The sequence below is a fragment of the Odontesthes bonariensis genome, chromosome 21, assembly GCF_027942865.1.
Source record: "Odontesthes bonariensis isolate fOdoBon6 chromosome 21, fOdoBon6.hap1, whole genome shotgun sequence".
In the NCBI taxonomy this organism is placed as follows: Eukaryota; Metazoa; Chordata; class Actinopteri; order Atheriniformes; family Atherinopsidae; genus Odontesthes; species Odontesthes bonariensis.
Window position 1 is genome coordinate 14,585,824 of NC_134526.1, and position 17,677 is coordinate 14,603,500.

General features: G+C 41.2%; 3 protein-coding genes across 4 annotated transcripts; all 3 read left to right on the forward strand.

The window, feature by feature from the left end:
• The first annotated feature begins 792 nt into the window (after nucleotides 1-792).
• notum1a (notum, palmitoleoyl-protein carboxylesterase a) lies at nucleotides 793-7,982 on the forward strand. The gene is made up of 12 exons (XM_075453752.1): nucleotides 793-869; nucleotides 1,036-1,427; nucleotides 4,216-4,268; nucleotides 4,392-4,487; nucleotides 4,836-4,896; nucleotides 4,980-5,038; nucleotides 5,149-5,251; nucleotides 5,350-5,541; nucleotides 5,648-5,745; nucleotides 5,875-6,022; nucleotides 6,115-6,162; nucleotides 6,270-7,982. The coding sequence occupies exons 2-12, from the start codon at nucleotides 1,099-1,101 to the stop codon at nucleotides 6,571-6,573; spliced, it is 1,491 nt and encodes a 496-aa protein (XP_075309867.1). The 5' UTR covers nucleotides 793-869; nucleotides 1,036-1,098; the 3' UTR covers nucleotides 6,574-7,982.
• Nucleotides 7,983-10,183: 2,201 nt separating this feature from the next.
• myadml2 (myeloid associated differentiation marker like 2) lies at nucleotides 10,184-12,541 on the forward strand. The gene has a single exon (XM_075453939.1). It carries the CDS (start codon nucleotides 11,001-11,003, stop codon nucleotides 11,910-11,912), a length of 912 nt encoding a protein of 303 aa, XP_075310054.1. The 5' UTR covers nucleotides 10,184-11,000; the 3' UTR covers nucleotides 11,913-12,541.
• A 962-nt stretch (nucleotides 12,542-13,503) lies between these two features.
• Nucleotides 13,504-17,047, forward strand: pycr1a (pyrroline-5-carboxylate reductase 1a). Of its 2 annotated transcripts, none has more exons than XM_075454319.1 (8): nucleotides 13,504-13,749; nucleotides 13,831-13,902; nucleotides 14,012-14,082; nucleotides 14,220-14,399; nucleotides 14,702-14,923; nucleotides 15,057-15,149; nucleotides 15,815-15,978; nucleotides 16,249-17,047. In XM_075454319.1, exons 2-8 carry the CDS (start codon nucleotides 13,836-13,838, stop codon nucleotides 16,415-16,417), a joined length of 966 nt encoding a protein of 321 aa, XP_075310434.1. In that variant the 5' UTR covers nucleotides 13,504-13,749; nucleotides 13,831-13,835; the 3' UTR covers nucleotides 16,418-17,047. The 2 variants fall into 2 exon arrangements, with proteins under 2 accessions (XP_075310434.1, XP_075310433.1); XM_075454318.1 differs by having other exon boundaries at nucleotides 13,504-13,706.
• Nucleotides 17,048-17,677: the final 630 nt, after the last annotated feature.

The following is a 17,677-nucleotide window of genomic DNA, read 5'->3' on the forward strand; positions in this document are numbered from 1 at the left end:
CAAAATATTGCCTTTGCCCTGTGGGCTACACTTTGACTTAAATGTGTCCTTAAAATGAGAGGTTGTTCGAGGGAAGCCTACCTCAACCGTAACGAGGCATTCCTGTGTTAAAAAGCTGGCTTCCCATCAGGATGCTCTGCTCGACTTAAAATATACAGTAGAGCAGGAAAGTTTGGAGAAGACTGAAGTGGGAGGGAGGAGGCAAAAAAGGGGGGAGAAAGAGTGATGGTTGCTTTGATCTTTGGAGGCCCAGTCTGGATTTTTTGAAAAAAGGAAAAAAAAAACAAAGAAGAAAGGAAGGCTTCAGAAAACGTGAGCATCTCAACAAGTCAGAACTGGAATTGACTTTTTTTTCGAGTGTATCATAATAGTAAATAAAATAAGAATGATAAAAGTAATATTAACAAAAGTGATAATGATAATATTTTCAGAAATATTTGTGTGCCTTAAATTTCTGTATGAACTCAGCACCACTTTTTGTGTTTGTTTGTTTTTTTGTTACAATGTATTACAGGATGCGTATTCTCACTTCGTAAATTTGTGGTAGAATGGGAAATGGGCATTTCAAGGCCAATAAAAACCACCACATCAAATAAAACATTGCGGATCAAAAGAACCAACGCATGGGCATTTTTTCCCCCTCAATAAATTAAAAAAAAAGGGGGGGGGGGGGGGGGGTAGTCTGCCACGCTTGATCATGCCCCGAGTCCTGCCCCACTCTTGCGATTGGCTGGACGGACACACAAGGGGGGAAAGTTTGAATAAAATACAAGAGCATGGCACTAGTGTTGTCGTTCAAGCTTGTGCGCTTGGTTCAGAGGCGCTTGAGTCTGTCTTGACAGAGGAGCAGAGTTGCGAGCGCACTCTTTGTAAGTTTGAATTACATTCAGAAATTTTAGCGGATCCCAGTGATCTATCGCAAGGGGACTTTTATGCTTAGATCACGTTTAAATTGACATATTTGGGAGCGGACAACAAGTGTAGTGGCCTCTCTGAACGCGTGCGTAATTCCTGTTTGTTTCTCCGCTCCATCAGGGGAAACTGTCAGTATCACTAACGAGACGCTGCATTTTGGAGGAAGAACGTCTCTCATCTAAGATGACAGCGATCAGAATGGTTTCATCCGTGCTGCTGCTGGTGCTGATGCAGTCCGGTGCTCTTTGCGCACGGAGGTTCCGGGGTGGCCGCAACCCACAACCACGACGATCACCACCTCCTCCCACATACCGGGCGGACCGGGGTGATACCACGGAGAGCTTCCCTCTGGATTTCACCGCGGTGGAGGAGAACATGGATAACTTCATGACTCAGGTGAAGAACCTTGCGCAGTCCCTCTACCCGTGCTCGGCGCAGAAGCTCGACTACGACATGAAGCTGAACTTTTTGGAGAATACTTCAGTCACCTGCAACGACGGAAGTCCTGCGGGGTATGTACCACCATATGATCAATATAAAGGGCAACGGTGTGATCAAGTCAGGTTCCTATTTGAGTACATCAACCTCAAGGTAGGGTCACCTGGTCAGTGTGCGCTGAAAAGAAGTTATTGTGCCTCAATAGGACTTTAGCTGGGCACTCCCCGTTCTGACGGTCATTGCTTTGACCTCTGTCCGCGTGCATCTGGACAGAGGTCAAAAGGGCTTGTCGCTTTTGAGCCTCTTGATATTTGGCTTGTGAATTTTTGATATTCTCAGAGGATCATTTTAAATGTTCGACAAGAGCCCACATTAGCTTCCACGAATAGAAGAACGACAACAATTGTGATTTTATTTCTGGGGGAAAAAACACAACAACAAAAAGTGTCCTAATACACACTGTGGCTCAGTTTGGATAAGATAGCTAGACAGCTGCTTTGCGTCAGCGAAGCATGAAATTTGTGGAGAGCCACATGGCCTATGCTTCATTTCCTTTGCTTCAAATTAGAATGCAGGATTTGCTCTGCAGAAAGTTTAGATCTTAGTTTCAGACCCCCGCCCATCCTCAACGCTTTATATCCCATACTTTTTGATGACTGCACACAATGCACATTCTTCTGAGTTGTCATGTTTTAGAAGTTTACCAGTTTCTTCTTTTATGGTTCTACTTAGATGCGTAAAATGCAATCTACTTTTAAAAAAAAGTAGATTTTTTTTTTTAAAAACTACATTTGTTGGCAAGGAACCCCCCTGCTAACATTATTGTAAATAGATACCCATTTTACCACTCAAGATAGAAGGAGGCATATTACCAATATACGGATCTCCTCTGCTGGGTAAAACAGGAATAATGCTCTGGCATACTCTGTTTTCAATGTGGTTGAAGAGAGTGAAATTGTGGGTTAAGCTGATTATTGAGGAAGAAGTGGATGGACCCTGGCACCTGTTAAAGGTATAATTACTCATATTCATGACGTAATATATTTATAATTGCGTTTTCATACACCTGCGTTTGCACATACTTCATCACAAGAGTATTTTTTTTCCCATTTATCAACCATCCTAACCACAGTAAAGAGTTTTCCCTTGAAAACTGCTGATTAATATGGTGAGCATGTGTACTTTTGAGTATTTGCAGTTTGCAGAATGACATAAATTCCTTTGAACACTGTTAATGTTAATGCGACATCAGGAGGTTTGTTTAACAGTTTGTTATTGTGAATGAGAACCTATCTTTGAGCAGTTTGGTGATAGATCGACTGAACTGAAATGGGGCTTTATATACGTGTCTCTTTATGGATTTAGAATCCTGTCTAATTCCTACTAAACCCCCAAAGTGCCATGTAGAGAGAGCTGTCTGCTGGCGCAGTAAAGCTCTTAGCTCTTTAGAGACGCAGCATGAGGACAAGTGAAGGGAACAGTTACTGGCAGATGGCCTTTTCATTCACTGTGGCAGTTATCATTTAGGATGCTAATCCATCTAACAGTATTTTCCAGAGAGGTATCGTTACAGTTACATACAAACAAATACAGTAGATGCAACCTGAAATTGATAGGAACCAAGGCGGTCAAGCTGTGTGAGTCATCTCCTGGAGCTGCACTTGTTAAGAGTGAGTGGGTTGACGCAGCACCTTTCCATCTTGGCCTGTTTGTCCTGCCAAGAATGCTTCCACTTTGTTGTTTGGAAATATAATGCAGGGCCCTCAGCCTGTATCACTGACTGTGGTTTGGAGTAATAGAATAAAACATTAACCAAAGCCAAAGTGTGATTCACTGTCTGAGCAAGCACCTGAGAGATTCAGCCAAGTATGTTCTCTTTAAACTAACTGAAATGCATTTGGCAACACATCAGACAAAGTAAAGTTGAATTGATACTCGATTATCTAAAAAAAAAAATCAATAGAACATTGAATCTAATTAGGAAGCCTTATTTCTGTTGGCCGAAGCCAGTTCACAAAACACAAGTGTTCCACTGAAATAACACCGATGCATTGCCATAAATGCATCTCACTGTTTGAAAGATTCATGATAGCATTGCCCTCTTCTGGACCAACAACATACAGCAGACTTCTCTTATACATTATACAGCGCGCACTAACTACATCTCGACGTCTCAGTCTGCGGAAAAAAATACCTCAGCCCTCACTTTGTCTTCCCCAGAGTCGTTGCACGTCTTAACATCTACACAAGCATGATACTGTGTGGATGTTTTATTTCTTTTACCGTACCTTTGTGGGGGCCTTGATTTTATCCATGCTGTGTGTAAGGATGAAGGAATGATGAGCTCTGGATGAAGAGATGATGGTGCATTACTTGTTCTTAAAGAATACCCTAAAGGTATGCACTGTACAGACAGGATAGGGGACAGGATGATGTTTATCTCCTGTTCGATCACTGTATCAGTTATACACACAAGCTCATTGTTCTCCTCAGTGAATTTATGTTGGCGGAATTTCTTTTTGGCTTTTTTTCTGTCACTTTTTAGAGATCGCTATCGACAAAGCAACAGGACATCTTTTGTTTATATTAAAGCAATGATGTCATGGGTTTATCTTTTATGCTCGGCCACCATCACTGATGCAGAAATAGTGAGCGTGTTACAATGTGCCGTGCATCTAAGTTGTGGGATGAGACTGTCTCGCATTGTTGTTGAGGTGCAGTTATGCAGGCACTGTAAAATAAACCATGAGGAATTCAGAATCATAATATCACGTATTTGTGACATTTGCAAGCCATTCAAACATGCTTCAAATGCTTGTTACAACAAGCTAATTTTCTTCTTATATTTTTTTGCTCTTGCAGATACTACCTGAAGGAGTCTCGGGGAAGCAGGCGGTGGCTGATATTCCTTGAGGGTTTGTATTTTGATAAAGTTAACAGACTTCATTATACTTCTCATTCTATGAACACATGATCGATAACAGAGAGCAAGGTGTGGGGGGAATGATCCATTTCGTGTTTTGTGTATCTGTGTCCAGGTGGCTGGTACTGCTTCAACAAGGAGAACTGTGATAGTCGATATGAGACCATGAGGAGGTTGATGAGCTCATCCAAGTGGCCCCAAACAAGAACAGGTTAGCCAGTTTGTGCAGCTCACTGGACTCCTATAAGTAACACCCCCACTTCAGCTGTGTCCTGTTGCAAATCTTCCCTATAAGGTGAAAAACGGATGCCACTTTAATGCCTTGGCAATTAAAAAAGATTGGATGTGTGTGCGCTCATTTACAGAGTATTTAGGACAGACACCCAGTCATAATGTTGCTGCAGAATACCTGGCGCCCTCTGTTATAGGAACAGAGATCCCTCCGTCTGTCATTGCACTGTAATAACTATAATCCATCTGGTAATGATGATGAGTAAGAGGAGGATGTGTCTGGGGGAAGCCAGGTCGGCTAATGATACATGCTGATCCGTCTCTGTAGGCACAGGGATCCTGTCTCCACTGCCTGAGGAAAACCCTCACTGGTGGAATGCAAACATGGTGTAAGTTGATTCGTGTTTGTGTTCCTAATGATGCTCAATTTGAAATCACAGCTGTCAAGTTTAACTTTATGTTGTTTGTGCAGGTTCATTCCATACTGCTCCAGTGACGTTTGGAGCGGTGCTGCAGCCAAAACAGAGCAAAGTAAGAGATCACCAAATCCTTACAATCAGGACAGTTATTTGGCCTTATTTGACCTTTTTTTTTTTTTTTTTTTTTTTTACAATTCTGCTTCTACTTTGTGTTTTGTTCAGATGGTTATGCCTTCATGGGCTCGCTAATCATTCAAGAGGTTGTGAAGGATCTACTGAGCAAAGGTCTGGACAATGCGAAAGTCCTCCTTTTAGCAGGAAGCAGGTAGGGTCAATGTTATCAGGTTTTAAAGACACAATTGTAAGTCTAATTTGTACTGTTGTATGTGAACTAATAAGAATGAGTCATGATTCTGTGCACAGTGCGGGTGGTACAGGGGTCCTTCTGAATGTGGATCGTGTGTCCGAGCTGCTGGAGGGTCTGGGGCACACTGGGATACAAGTGCGAGGCCTCTCAGATTCAGGCTGGTTCCTGGACAACAAGCAGTACCACTGCACGGACTGTGTTGACACTGTCAGCTGTACCCCCACTGAGACCATCAAGAGAGGAATCAAGTATGGGACAACAATGAAACAATAAAATATTCATGGTGTTAATATTTCGAGACAGAGACCAAAGTTGCTAAAATACATGCCATGTCCTATCGGTTTTCTTTGTCAGGTACTGGGGAGGAGTGGTTCCAGAGAAGTGTAGACAAACCCATGAAGGAGAGGAGTGGAACTGCTTTTTTGGATATAGAGTCTTCCCATCAATTAAAAGTGAGTTTGGGATCTAGTTTGTTGCATGTATATTTGCACATTTATGAGCCCAAATTGTGCGGCACATTCATGTCAAGGTTAAGTTGATTAAGCATATTTAAAGACATCTTCTCCTTGCTCCTTGTTCAGGCCCTGTTTTTGTGGTCCAGTGGTTGTTTGACGAAGCTCAATTGACAGTGGACAACATCCAGCTAACAGGCCAGCCTGTGCAGGAAGGCCAGTGGCGCTACATCCAGAATCTGGGCATTGAGCTGAGGAACACACTAAAAGACGTCCCGTAAGGCCGTGTCTCTACATTTCAGGTGGAAAATATGAGTAGGATTTCTCCAAGGATTCAGTCTGACTTTTGTTGTGTTTTTTCCCTTTCAGGGCTATGTTTGCTCCAGCATGCCTATCACATGAAGTTATCACCAGAAGGTAAGTATCATTAAATCGTCAAAGCTTCCTTCTGACTGCATCAGGAAACTTCAAGCGTACAACGATCTACCTGTGAGCTGACAGCACCCTCTTGTGTTGTGTTTTAGCTACTGGACGGACATTCAGGTTAAAGGCACCTCTTTGCCCAGAGCGCTTCACTGCTGGGACCGCAGCCTGCACGACAGCAGGAACAACAAAGCTCCACCCAAAGCTTGCCCCGTGCATCTGATTGACAGCTGCCCGTGGCCTCACTGCAACCCCACCTGCCCGACTATCCGAGACCAATTCACAGGACAAGAGATGAACGTCATTCAGTTCCTCATGCACATGGGGTTTGATGTGCAGAAGATGGCCCAGCAGCAGGGCATGGACCCCAGCAAGCTACTGGGCATGCTCAGCAGCGGCAGCTAAAGGGCCATATACGCGCACGCAGATATACATACTAAGCTAAAACTAAGCAGAGCTGGCTAGCCTCTCTGGCCAGTTTCCCATGAATGATACCTCCAACCACCCATTTCACTTCACCTCCCATTTTTATCTCTGATGCATCCCCCTCAGACCTTCAGTTTACTTTTGTCCAAACCTCACTCTGCCAAGGTGCTTCACTTATATTCCACAATCTCTTTGCTGTAGACAAGCACAGGTTCAAAACTTTATTGTCACAAGGCACAGCTCTCTGCCACTGCCTTCTTAAATTAGCTTTAGTTTTGCAAGAGGAAAAAATATCACAAGTTCTAAAGATGCTAATTGATGTTGGTCTCTATTTTTTTTTATATTGATGCCGTTTTTGTAAGTACTCACTATAGACACTGAAACAGAACAATTTTGTCAAGATTGTTTTATTTGCTCTAAAGATATCTAATTTGAAACAATTAAACCTACGAGTGATGCATTTGGCAGGGAAATATTATAAAAGGAGAAAAGTATAAGTTCAAGATGGAACTTTCTTTTAGCTCTGAAACTAAGAAAAAAAAAGCATGAACAATAGCAACAGCTACCTTTCCAATTGTTGAAAGTAGCAAAAATTAAAATATACAGGCAGAAAATGTCCACACTTCATTTTATAGTGGTTATTGTATGATATTAAGAGATGTCCCTGTGGACAGAGTTGGAATCCAACTGGTATATTTCGAGTTTTGGCTGTGCTGAAGATGTCATGATATTCAGTTTAGACATATTCTGAAATGGTGCTAAAATGGACTCTGTAACCCTTCATCAACAGCTATACTGACATCACAGCCATTACATATAGTCTAAAACTTTTTCTCAGAGGTTACATCATTATTAGAGGACTGTTAAAACCTAGGACAACTCATTCATGTTAGCTCACTTCTGTAGCTCAGCAGTCCTCACATTCAATGCAATGAGCATGTAAAGGGAGACAAATATTGTGTATTGTATATTTTTTGAGTATTTGTATAGGTTCAAGTGTTCACTCCTGTAACTCCCTTCTTATATTTCCTTATAGAGATCACTTTTTAATATAATGACAATGTTGTATGTAATGATGTCTTTATTAATGATGTTTTTAAAGGACCTCTATTTCGCAACACATCAGAAAAGGAAAAGTATTACTAACTGTAATTTTATTCTGTAACATATTTTTTAACAGTAAAAAAAAAACTCAAGCTACATTGGTAATTTACATATTTATTTTGTTTATGTAAATCATATTTATAAGTGCTATTCTCACAGAGAAGTGATTCTTTGTAAATTGTAAATACATTGCTGTTTTTCTCTTTGTGTTGATTGCATGTCTTTGTACCAGACCCAAAAGAAAAGACACATTACATATACTATAAGGTAAATATTTTTGTGTGGACCTGTTTTCATTCATCATAATGAGTCTCACTTATAATACTGAAAGTAGTGGCGGTTGCGTTAGAATAGGTTTTACGTGACGTAAAATCGTGACATATTTTCCCTTTGTACCTTTTGCAAAATATACATTATCAGATACAAAACAAGACTCAACAGAGGGCGCAAAAAAGGGAAACACAACATTGACTAGACGACACAGAAGAACGAAAGGGTGTAACACGAACATACAGTACAAGGCGGTTTGCTTCTGATGGGGTTGTCTGCCATGAGAGCGAGCAAAACTATCCAGCGAGGAATTCGATGTAAGCAAATAAGGGAGACAAAGAAAATGTGTGGTGTTATTAACAGGAAGTTGAAAAAGAAGCAGTTGAACACACTTGCCTTTAAGCGGCCTTACATTTCAACAAAAACGATCTCTGAAATTACTTCAGAGTAAATAAACTGAGGAAGAAAAACACACACTTAGTTTTAGCAAACTATGTATAAAGAAGAGGGGTCTAAGCAATGTAGAACTGTTCTGTCCTGCACTGGGAAGTCTTCTGACCTCTGTCCTGCTGTGTCCTGTCTTTTATGTCTGGTGCAGTCAGCGTGTTTATTTTACCCAAGCTCCACACATTGCAATTAGCCTTTCATTAAAAAACACACTGACACAACTATGACAGCAAGCTTCCATGCAGGTAGAAACCATGAGTAAATTGGTGTTTTGTATCTTGAGAGCACACTATCTCTGCTTGTGGATTTTTTTTGTATCAAGCATTATGCTAACTCTTTTATTCTTCAGGCGCTTGCTTATTGGTGTAAGTGGGCATTTTCCTCGCATGATAAATCCGTTTGTGTATGGAAAACCTTATTTTAGACTCAAGCTGGAGTAATTTAAGGTCATATTCAAAGTAGATAATAAAATCCAGAAAGCAAGAGCTGAGATGGCCCTTTTGATATTGCAAATATTTTATGTTTTTGTGTCTACATAGCGGTCATGTTGTCATGTTGTGTTTTCGTGGTGGAGTAGAATGTGAAATGTCAAACGAAATCAAACGTCTGAGAAATGACAATCAAGGACTTTATTCAAGGAGTGAGATGCAGGTGATGCAATCAACAAATGACCTGGTGAAACAAAAAAGGAAATAAACTCAGCAGAACACACATAGGCAGAAACTCTGCAAACTAAATCAGGAACCGAGCCAGCCTAAATGCAAGAGCAGAACCAATGACATGAAGTGAACAAAAATTCAGAATGTGGAGCATATAAAGACCACACGAAACAGAGAACAAAAGCAAAATCCAAAGACCGTGTTAACGGCCTGAAATCCAACGTAGCCTTTTAGTGTTGAACCAGCATTTCACAAGTAATATTCAAACTTCTAGTCATCCACACCAACTGATGCTGCCTTAAATGACAACACTTGATGCAATTTTTTCGTCTTTTGAGCAACTCAACAGCTACAAAAGGCCGTATCTAACTTTTTCACATATTGAGTAAACATGCACTCCACTAAATCCAATCTTTTATTAAACATTTGGATGTTCACAATTTGCATTTGATTAAAGATGCCATTTGGGGTCCTCCAAAAACTCACATAGTATTCTTTTTTTTAAAAATATTTTTTGGGCTTTTTATGCCTTTCATGATAGGACAGTTGGAGAGAGACAGGAAGCAGGGGGCAGAGAGAGGGGGAAGACACGCAGCAAAGGGCCTCTCGGTGCGGGACTCGAACCGGGGCCAGCTGCAGCGAGGACTGTAGCCTCTGTACACTGGGCGGCTGGTTAACCCACTACACAGCCGACCGCCCCATCGCATAGTATTATTTGATTCAACTTCCAGAGTTGTTTTGGGACGTGGCTTTATACTGTGTAAATAAAAAAAATCACTGCATTCTAATATCTCAGGTTGAAGTATTTTAGGTAACAGCTAACCCATTTCTGCCTCCTTCTTATACGTGTAGGCCAAATCTGCCATCACTTGTGTATAATCATCCCTCTCAACCTGTATGTAATTTATGTCTCTAATGGGAGTCTTAACCTCCCTCCCTGTCATTACTCTGTGTGTAAATGCCAGTTTCATACTGAGGGAGCTCTGACTCAGCCTCTCTGGGTGCTCCCTAGAAATACGACTCCCATTCTGCCAGCCACATGTAGCCTCCCACCCCTCTGTGGAATATAGACCCCCTATTTATAGAGCTGGCAAGCCCTGTAACCCAGGGCTCGTCACAAACTTTCATTTAAACAGCCACCCGTAGCAATCCACTGAGTGTACAGTGACATATACTGCAGGAACAGGATGAGCTTGCTCAAGAAGAAAAAAGTGGGAAACTAAATCTGAGAGATAGAAAGACACGGGAGCAGCAAGACAAAGAGCAACAGTGAATTTGATGGACAGTTAAGGGCCTACAGCGAAGACATTACAAGGAACGGGCCAACGAACAGTGAGACTTGACTGACAGGACAACAGACTTGTCCACCTGTTGGATCTTGGAGCTATTGTTGGAAGATTGATGTCTGGACGCAACGTATGAAGAAAAGTGTTTTGGAAAAGACCTAAACTTGGAACTTGTGCCACACTGGTTAACAACAGGTGAAGAGAGTCAGCAAAGGAAAAGCAAGATTTAAAACCTACTGTTGAGTAAGAAAAGGCTCACATAGTTATTCTACAAAATCTTTATAGGTGGATTGTCTGATACAAGTGTTAGATGCACAGTTTAAAAACTTGTTTGAAAAGAGGAAAACTAACTCGGACTTTTTAAAGTCCAACTGTATATCTTTTATCGTTAGAAGCTACTGTTTAAACTTTTACAGAGCTGTGTATAAATGTAATCTGATCTCGAGCAAAGTGCTCTAATTACAAAGCACGGTCAGTAAAAAAGTTACAGACATTTGTAATTAAGGACCATCTAAAAAAAGAATTCAAGGAAAGGGTGAGGTCGATGTGAAAGAGAGGAGTAGGCCGCCAACACACCAACAAAAAGAGAACAAGAGCCTCACCAAGAAAAACATCTCTTTCTGAAGGACATCAACACACCATGGATGCTCATGGGGGACACTACCTCAACAAAGACGCTGTGCTTTCACCTTTAGGTGCAGCCCGAATGTGCCAGCTATTGCTCGGCTGCACCATAATGGCCCTGGTGTCCCACGGTGCAGACTACAGCGCCTCTTATGGAACCTTCTGCATGTTTGTGTGGTGCTTCAGCTTTGCAGTCACACTGGTTGTGTTCACCTTGGACATTACACGGCTGCATACTTGCATGCCAATATCCTGGGATAACTTTACCGTAGCTTTTGCCATGCTGGCGACACTCATGTACATCACTGCCTCTGTGGTCTACCCTGTTTACTTCCTCCAAACAGAGTGGTCCGATGACAACTACGAAGCCCAAATGTACCGCATTGCTGTCACGGTCTGCTCCAGCATCTGCTGCTTTCCATACGGAGTCGAGGTCTTCCTAACAAGAGCCAAACCAGGAGCCGTTGTGGGCTACATGGCAACTGTATCTGGTCTGCTCAAGGTGGTCCAGGGTTTCGTGGCCTGCATTATTTTTGGGGCCCTAGCTAATGACAGTGAGTACAACCTGCACATTGCCACCCAGTACTGTGTGGTGGTGTACAGCTTGTGTTTCTCCGTCACTGTGATAGTGGTCATAGTGACAGTGTCCGGTAGAACCTCCGCCTTGAAGTTTCCATTTGACCGATTTGTGGTTGTCTACACCTTCTTCGCTGTGATCCTCTACCTCAGCACCACACTGATCTGGCCCATCTTCAGCTTTGACAGGAAGTATGGCACCACTACTCGTCCAGAGGACTGCCCCCGTGGAGAATGTCCCTGGGATAGTAAGCTGGTGGTGGCTGTGTTCACCAGTGTCAACCTGATACTATATTTTATAGATCTTGTTTACTCCCAGAGGATTCGCTTTGTCTCCAGCTCTGCTGTGTAAGGAAACGCCTTCGATAGGCCTCAGAGAAAATCACAGTATATGTGAAGGCCCCATTGCCTTTAACAGTTCAAGGTGTGCCTCCTTTTACTACCAGTATTCATCTAACACAGAGCATCTGTGATTAGCAGTATTATACGTCACAAACTTTCTCCAGTTTCGCAATGACCTACAGTGGGAAGCTGACCAGGTTCATGTATGAGCTGATCTCAGTGCAGTGTCTCCATCTGAGCAGCACAAGCACCCCTAAACAGTGGGTGTGGTTTAATAATGGACAAACCTGGAAGAGTGGGTGATGTTTAGAGTGCCAGAACAGTGTTATGTCGGAGAGACTTTTTTTATTTAACAGACAAGCAAGTTACAGTTACAGTTTGCACTGAATGTAGATTTTGTTTTCGACTTTTAAGACATTTTCCTGTGCTTTCCTTTCTTGTTGGTTAGATTTTAGAGGCATTTGGTGATACTGAATGGTAAATGTATTCAATACATACATTTTTGAAGGATAACAATTGACAGTTTCAAACTGTTTTTTTTTTTTCTTTTGTTAATGTTTATTTAGCATAAATTGTGTGTAGCATTCTGTATCCTGTCTTCTTTGTATGTTCAATAAATGGCCAAAACGTAGTCCCATATTCAATGTGGACTTTTTCATTTTTGCAGCCATTTCTCTGTATGAATTCGGTCCTCCGTGAACATTTTCTATCAACTTTCAGGCTGACTTGATGTGACTTAAGAGAACATTTGCTAAGTGTTATTACTATCACCTCTGCATATGTCCAAAAGCTAAGTTAATTTAATAACTTTGGCAACATTTGTCAGTATTTGAAGGAATAGTTTGAATGCATGTAATATGTACGCCATTGGGGGAAGAAAAAAAACACTCAATGAAAAGCCTTTTGTGCTCTGCATGAAGCTAAACACATAACAACATTTGTAGTAAATAGTACTTATTAATGTTAGGTTGGTTGACACATAAACAACATGAATATGTCAGCATATGCTCCATCTATTGTTTGGACATTGATCATTTTGGCAGATCAAGCGGTGCTACTTGATTTGGCTTCTAAGCAAAAGTTTTGATCAAACTGGCTTTTAACACGATGGTACGATGTAAAAGTACAAAAATAACTGCAAAACTCAGTAGCTCTGCTTGAAATACAGTACGGGCAGTTTGGTACAGTGGCTTGCATAATAACTCATTTTGAGATATGAAGTCCTGACTTGTTTCCTAATGACATTGGGGTTTTTGTGTTGTTTTTTTAAAACGGGTTTCCATGAGCCTAAGCCTAAATTTGTTTCTCATAACAACCTCTGGGTTACACCTATCAGAATTTTTGTCTTGCCTATATTCGCTAATACTTATGTGTTCATGGGAAAGTAATGATGGGAATCACAAAAACTGATAGCAACACAATTGGAATGTCTTTAGTATTTAGGTCACAGAGCCTGATGCCCTGAGGTAGAAACTGATGCAACTGGCTTTTCGGCTTTACGGCACCCGCCTGTCAGCAGTACCACTCCTGTGATTGGTCCAACCCGTTACGTATTGGCTAAAACTCTAAGCTCATTGGCTGGCTCCTCTGACGCTCACAATCATTTCCACAGGTAGAAGAAAAACAGGCAGCTGGGACACGTTGACGGTTTGGTTATAGCATACATTTTTGTGTCTGTGCCGGTCAACTTAGAGATTTTCCTGTATTTTTGTGAGCGGTTTTCTTTTTAAGTAGCCAATATTCTCAAAAGTGTGGCCTGTGTCATCATGTGTTGAGGCGTTTCGCTGCTTCGGTGAATCAGGAAGTAAGTTTGTTTACTCCAGTAGCAGACGGCTCATCAGTTTGCAGTAAGAGATCATCCGTCCCTGTCGAGACGAAATGGCTAACTTTAAGCAGTAGATGATGTTTTCAACTTTGTGCGTTCACAGGCAGAATGAGTGTGGGCTTCATTGGAGCGGGCCAGCTGGCTCACGCGCTGGTGAGAGGCTTCTCGGCTGCAGGTGAATTACTTTGCCTCGTATGCATCAATGCGATTTGACTTGTATTGTCAATACACGTAGATTGCAGTCACATATTGAACTATTTTTCTGGATACGTGTCTTCTTCAAGGCGTGATTGCCACGCACAGAATCACAGCCAGCTCTCCGGACACAGACCTCCTCACGGTGCAGCAGCTGCGGGTGGGTAGACGGTCAAAGGATGGTGATGCTGTTTTACATCAGTTGTTTTCTTTGAAAAGCATTTGGTGTGGGTGCACGCTTGGAATTTCTATTCATTTTTACATCTTCAGAAGTGCTGATATCTAGTTTTCTTTTAGAAATTGGGCGTGAATTTCACCACCAGCAACAAGGAGACAGTTAGCAAAAGTGATGTCCTCTTCCTGGCTGTGAAGCCCCACATCATTCCTTTTGTACTTGATGAGATTGGACCAGATATTGAGGACCGTCATCTTATTGTGTCCTGTGCGGCAGGTGTCACTATCAGCTCCATAGAGAAGGTAAGTCGCAGCCATATTACTGACTGCTTTTTCACACCTAGTGCTTAATCTTTAAACAATATCTTGTTACAACCAAAGGGTATATTTAGTACTAAAAAGACTACTTTTTGACTTGATTTCACTCATAAACACTGAGTAAAGTTCTTACTTACTTATTTCTTTCTTTAGCAAAACATTTGTAGTTGAAGCACATCAGGAGGAAATCTGTGAACTGGGGGAATGATTACTAGAAAATCTTTCCAATACATAAACATAATATTTTAAGATGCTCCATTAACGGAGTGTATTGTTACCCTTTGCAGAAGCTGCAGCAGCATTGCTCCTCTCCAAAGGTAATGCGCTGCATGACCAACACTCCTGTGGTGGTGCGTGAAGGGGCAACAGTCTATGCCACAGGCACATACGCAGAGGTGGAGGACGGAAAGCTTCTGGAACAGCTGATGGCCAGTGTTGGCTACTGCACCGAAGTGGAGGAGGACCTGATTGATGCTGTCACTGGACTGAGTGGCAGTGGCCCCGCCTACGTGAGTTGGTTACACTTTACGGTGCCTAGTGCTTTCAGCATTACTGCCTTAGCTCCAGCATTTGCGAAAAATGTGTTCGCTGGATTGTTGCCCTCTTTCCATCATTGTAATTGGGATGATTGTGGCCTTGCAGGCATTCACAGCTGTAGATGCTCTTGCTGATGGTGGAGTGAAAATGGGCCTCCCCAGGAGACTGGCTGTGCACCTCGGAGCTCAAGCCCTGCTGGTATGACCTCCACGTTTGAAACAAATGTCTGGATTTTATATATATATAGGTATATATCTGTGTGCGTATTCTTTCTGGCTTTGCACTGTTGTTGTCTCTGTGTTCATTTTTCTTTCAGTATTATTGTTTCTCTGTTGGTCTAAGTAGTGTAAACGTATATTTCCTAGTTTTGCTTCATTTGATTCTTTTTTTTTTTTTTCTTCCTTAAGAATCTGCTCAGCATTTTAGGACAAAGCTTTTTTTTTAACATTCTTTTGGGGGAATCGCTGGCAATGAGTAGTCGAAGTCTTTGCACTCACTCAGTTGCTTTTTCGTTTCAATGTTTATTATTTCCTCTTGCCTTGGCTGGTATCAGAATCAGAATTACTTTATTAATCCCTTGCGGGAAATTCCTTTGTTGCAGTGCTCTCGTTACAGAAAAGATGAATAAGAATAAGATGGGGAAAAAAATTAAAAATCTCAATATGTACAAAAATACAATAAACAATAAACAGTCTTTACAATGCTACTCAGTAGCTAATTATTATTGTTATTGCACATGGTGAAGTAATGTCAGACGTACTAAACACACTCTGGATATATTAAGGGTCTGAGTAAAGACCCAGATGCAGCGTGGGCTACATGTGACATAATCGGTTGATCTATTTTCTCTTTCTTCTTGAAAGGGAGCTGCTCGGATGTTGTTGGACTCAGAGCAACACCCTGGGCAGCTTAAGGACAATGTGTGTTCACCAGGGGGCGCCACCATCCACGCGCTTCATGTCATGGAGAGTGGTGGCTTCCGAAGCCTCCTCATAAATGCCGTGGAGGCCTCTTGTGTAAGGACTAGGTAGGTTAAATGGAGTGTGAAACAAACAAACAAGTATCTATTTCCACTGGTACACAGTAGAATCATAATAGCTGATTATGGTCAATAGGTTATTTTTCATCAAGTATATAATTGAGACAGCAGGTGGAGCTAAATGCAAATCATTTTGCAGGGAGAGGTTCATCCATATTTGGTTTACAACTTACCTACTTGTGAAATTATTAATAGCCAGCTATTTGTGTTGTGATGAATATATATGACGCATACCATGCTGTAAATGTCTCTTGATAGAGAACTTCAGTTTTTGGCTGACCAGGAGAAGATATCCTCAGCCGCCATTAAGAAGACAACTCTGGACAAAGTGCTTCAGCAGCCGGGAGTCAATGCAGACGCTGTCGGAGTCAGATCTCATGGGATCAGTATCTTTAACAGCAGTAACCCGAGGGTCAAGAAGGACTGACCTTCGCTCTTCAATGTAATTGGTCGCATCACTGGGAGTTGCTGTCAGTGGGACATGCTGTCAGTAAACCACTACTGGCAGTTAATGTTGAGGAAAAAACGCATAGGATAACCGAGTGGTGTAAATGAAAAGTAAACTGTAAAAATGTCTTGTTATATTTGGGATGAGAAGAGGCTGAAAGAAAAAAATAATATCTGAACTGTCATTGGTCTTTGAAATGATAAATCTTTTATATCAACAGATGTTTTTTATATGCAAATTTATAGCTGACACGATGAGTAATTGCCTTAACAAGGAAAATAATCAGCAGGTCAGGTGTGAATTAATTAAAAAAAAAATTAAGGATCCATAACTCTGCCAATAAAAGATCTAAATTGTATCTGGGAAACATTTCCTCTTTCAGAACAGACTCCGCTCATATGGTGACAACATATGGATCTATAACTGACCCTCTGCGATACCCAAATTTCTTTTCTTTTAGGCTTTTAAAGCATTTGCATGTTAAATAAATTGTGCTTAAATTCAAGCATAACTCCTCAGATGATCCTCAGCCATTTTGTTCATTTTTGTCATGTTATTTTGTGCCCTTGCCAGTTGGTGGGAAAGCAATAAAGATATTGTTGGCAGGCAGTTATTTTGTTTTCAAGTCTTTATGTGTTGGCCTACTGAAGGTCATGTACAGTCGTTTCACTGCTCCTGAAAAAATGGAAATCAAGATAGTTATGTTGGTATGGATTCCTAAAATCTCGTTTTTAAACCCATAAACTTTCCACAGGGCTTGTTTTGTTAAAACATAATCATTAATTGCTTTAAAATTCTCCATTTTAGCGATTTATTTACTTTAATGTGCATTTACATTATTTATATAGAGGGTTGGATAGTGACAAATCACATGAAATGGGGATGATATGATAAAAATATCAGTAACTAGGGTGAGGCCCGATTACAGTTGAAAGAAATGTAGTTAATGTGGAATTACAACTATAATTTATGTCTTTCATTTTTTCAATTAATTTCAATTTATATAGCGCCAAATACAACAATCGTTCATTCATGGTATTTCCCCCCAAGTTCTTTAAAACGTCATCTAAGAAAATATGGAAAGAAACTGCACTATATACCTGTAATGTGTATAGGAGCATGTTTCGAAAGGGGGCCCTTTGTTTCAGCATTACTTTAAACAAAATATGTTCTACATACCAGGAACTTTACATGAGCAGTTTTCCTAAGGGTGACTATAAATATCTTGCTGTTATTCAG

Coding starts and splice junctions, on each gene's coding strand:
- pycr1a (XM_075454319.1), top strand. CDS start 13,836: ATGAGTGTGGGCTTCATTGGAGCGGGCCAGCTGGCTCACGCGCTGGTG. Junction 13,903..14,011: donor GAGAGGCTTCTCGGCTGCAG/GTGAATTACTTT, acceptor GTCTTCTTCAAG/GCGTGATTGCCACGCACAGA. Junction 14,924..15,056: donor GTGGCAGTGGCCCCGCCTAC/GTGAGTTGGTTA, acceptor GTGGCCTTGCAG/GCATTCACAGCTGTAGATGC.
- notum1a (XM_075453752.1), top strand. CDS start 1,099: ATGACAGCGATCAGAATGGTTTCATCCGTGCTGCTGCTGGTGCTGATG. Junction 5,252..5,349: donor CTCCTTTTAGCAGGAAGCAG/GTAGGGTCAATG, acceptor TTCTGTGCACAG/TGCGGGTGGTACAGGGGTCC. Junction 5,542..5,647: donor ACCATCAAGAGAGGAATCAA/GTATGGGACAAC, acceptor TTTCTTTGTCAG/GTACTGGGGAGGAGTGGTTC.
- myadml2 (XM_075453939.1), top strand. CDS start 11,001: ATGGATGCTCATGGGGGACACTACCTCAACAAAGACGCTGTGCTTTCA.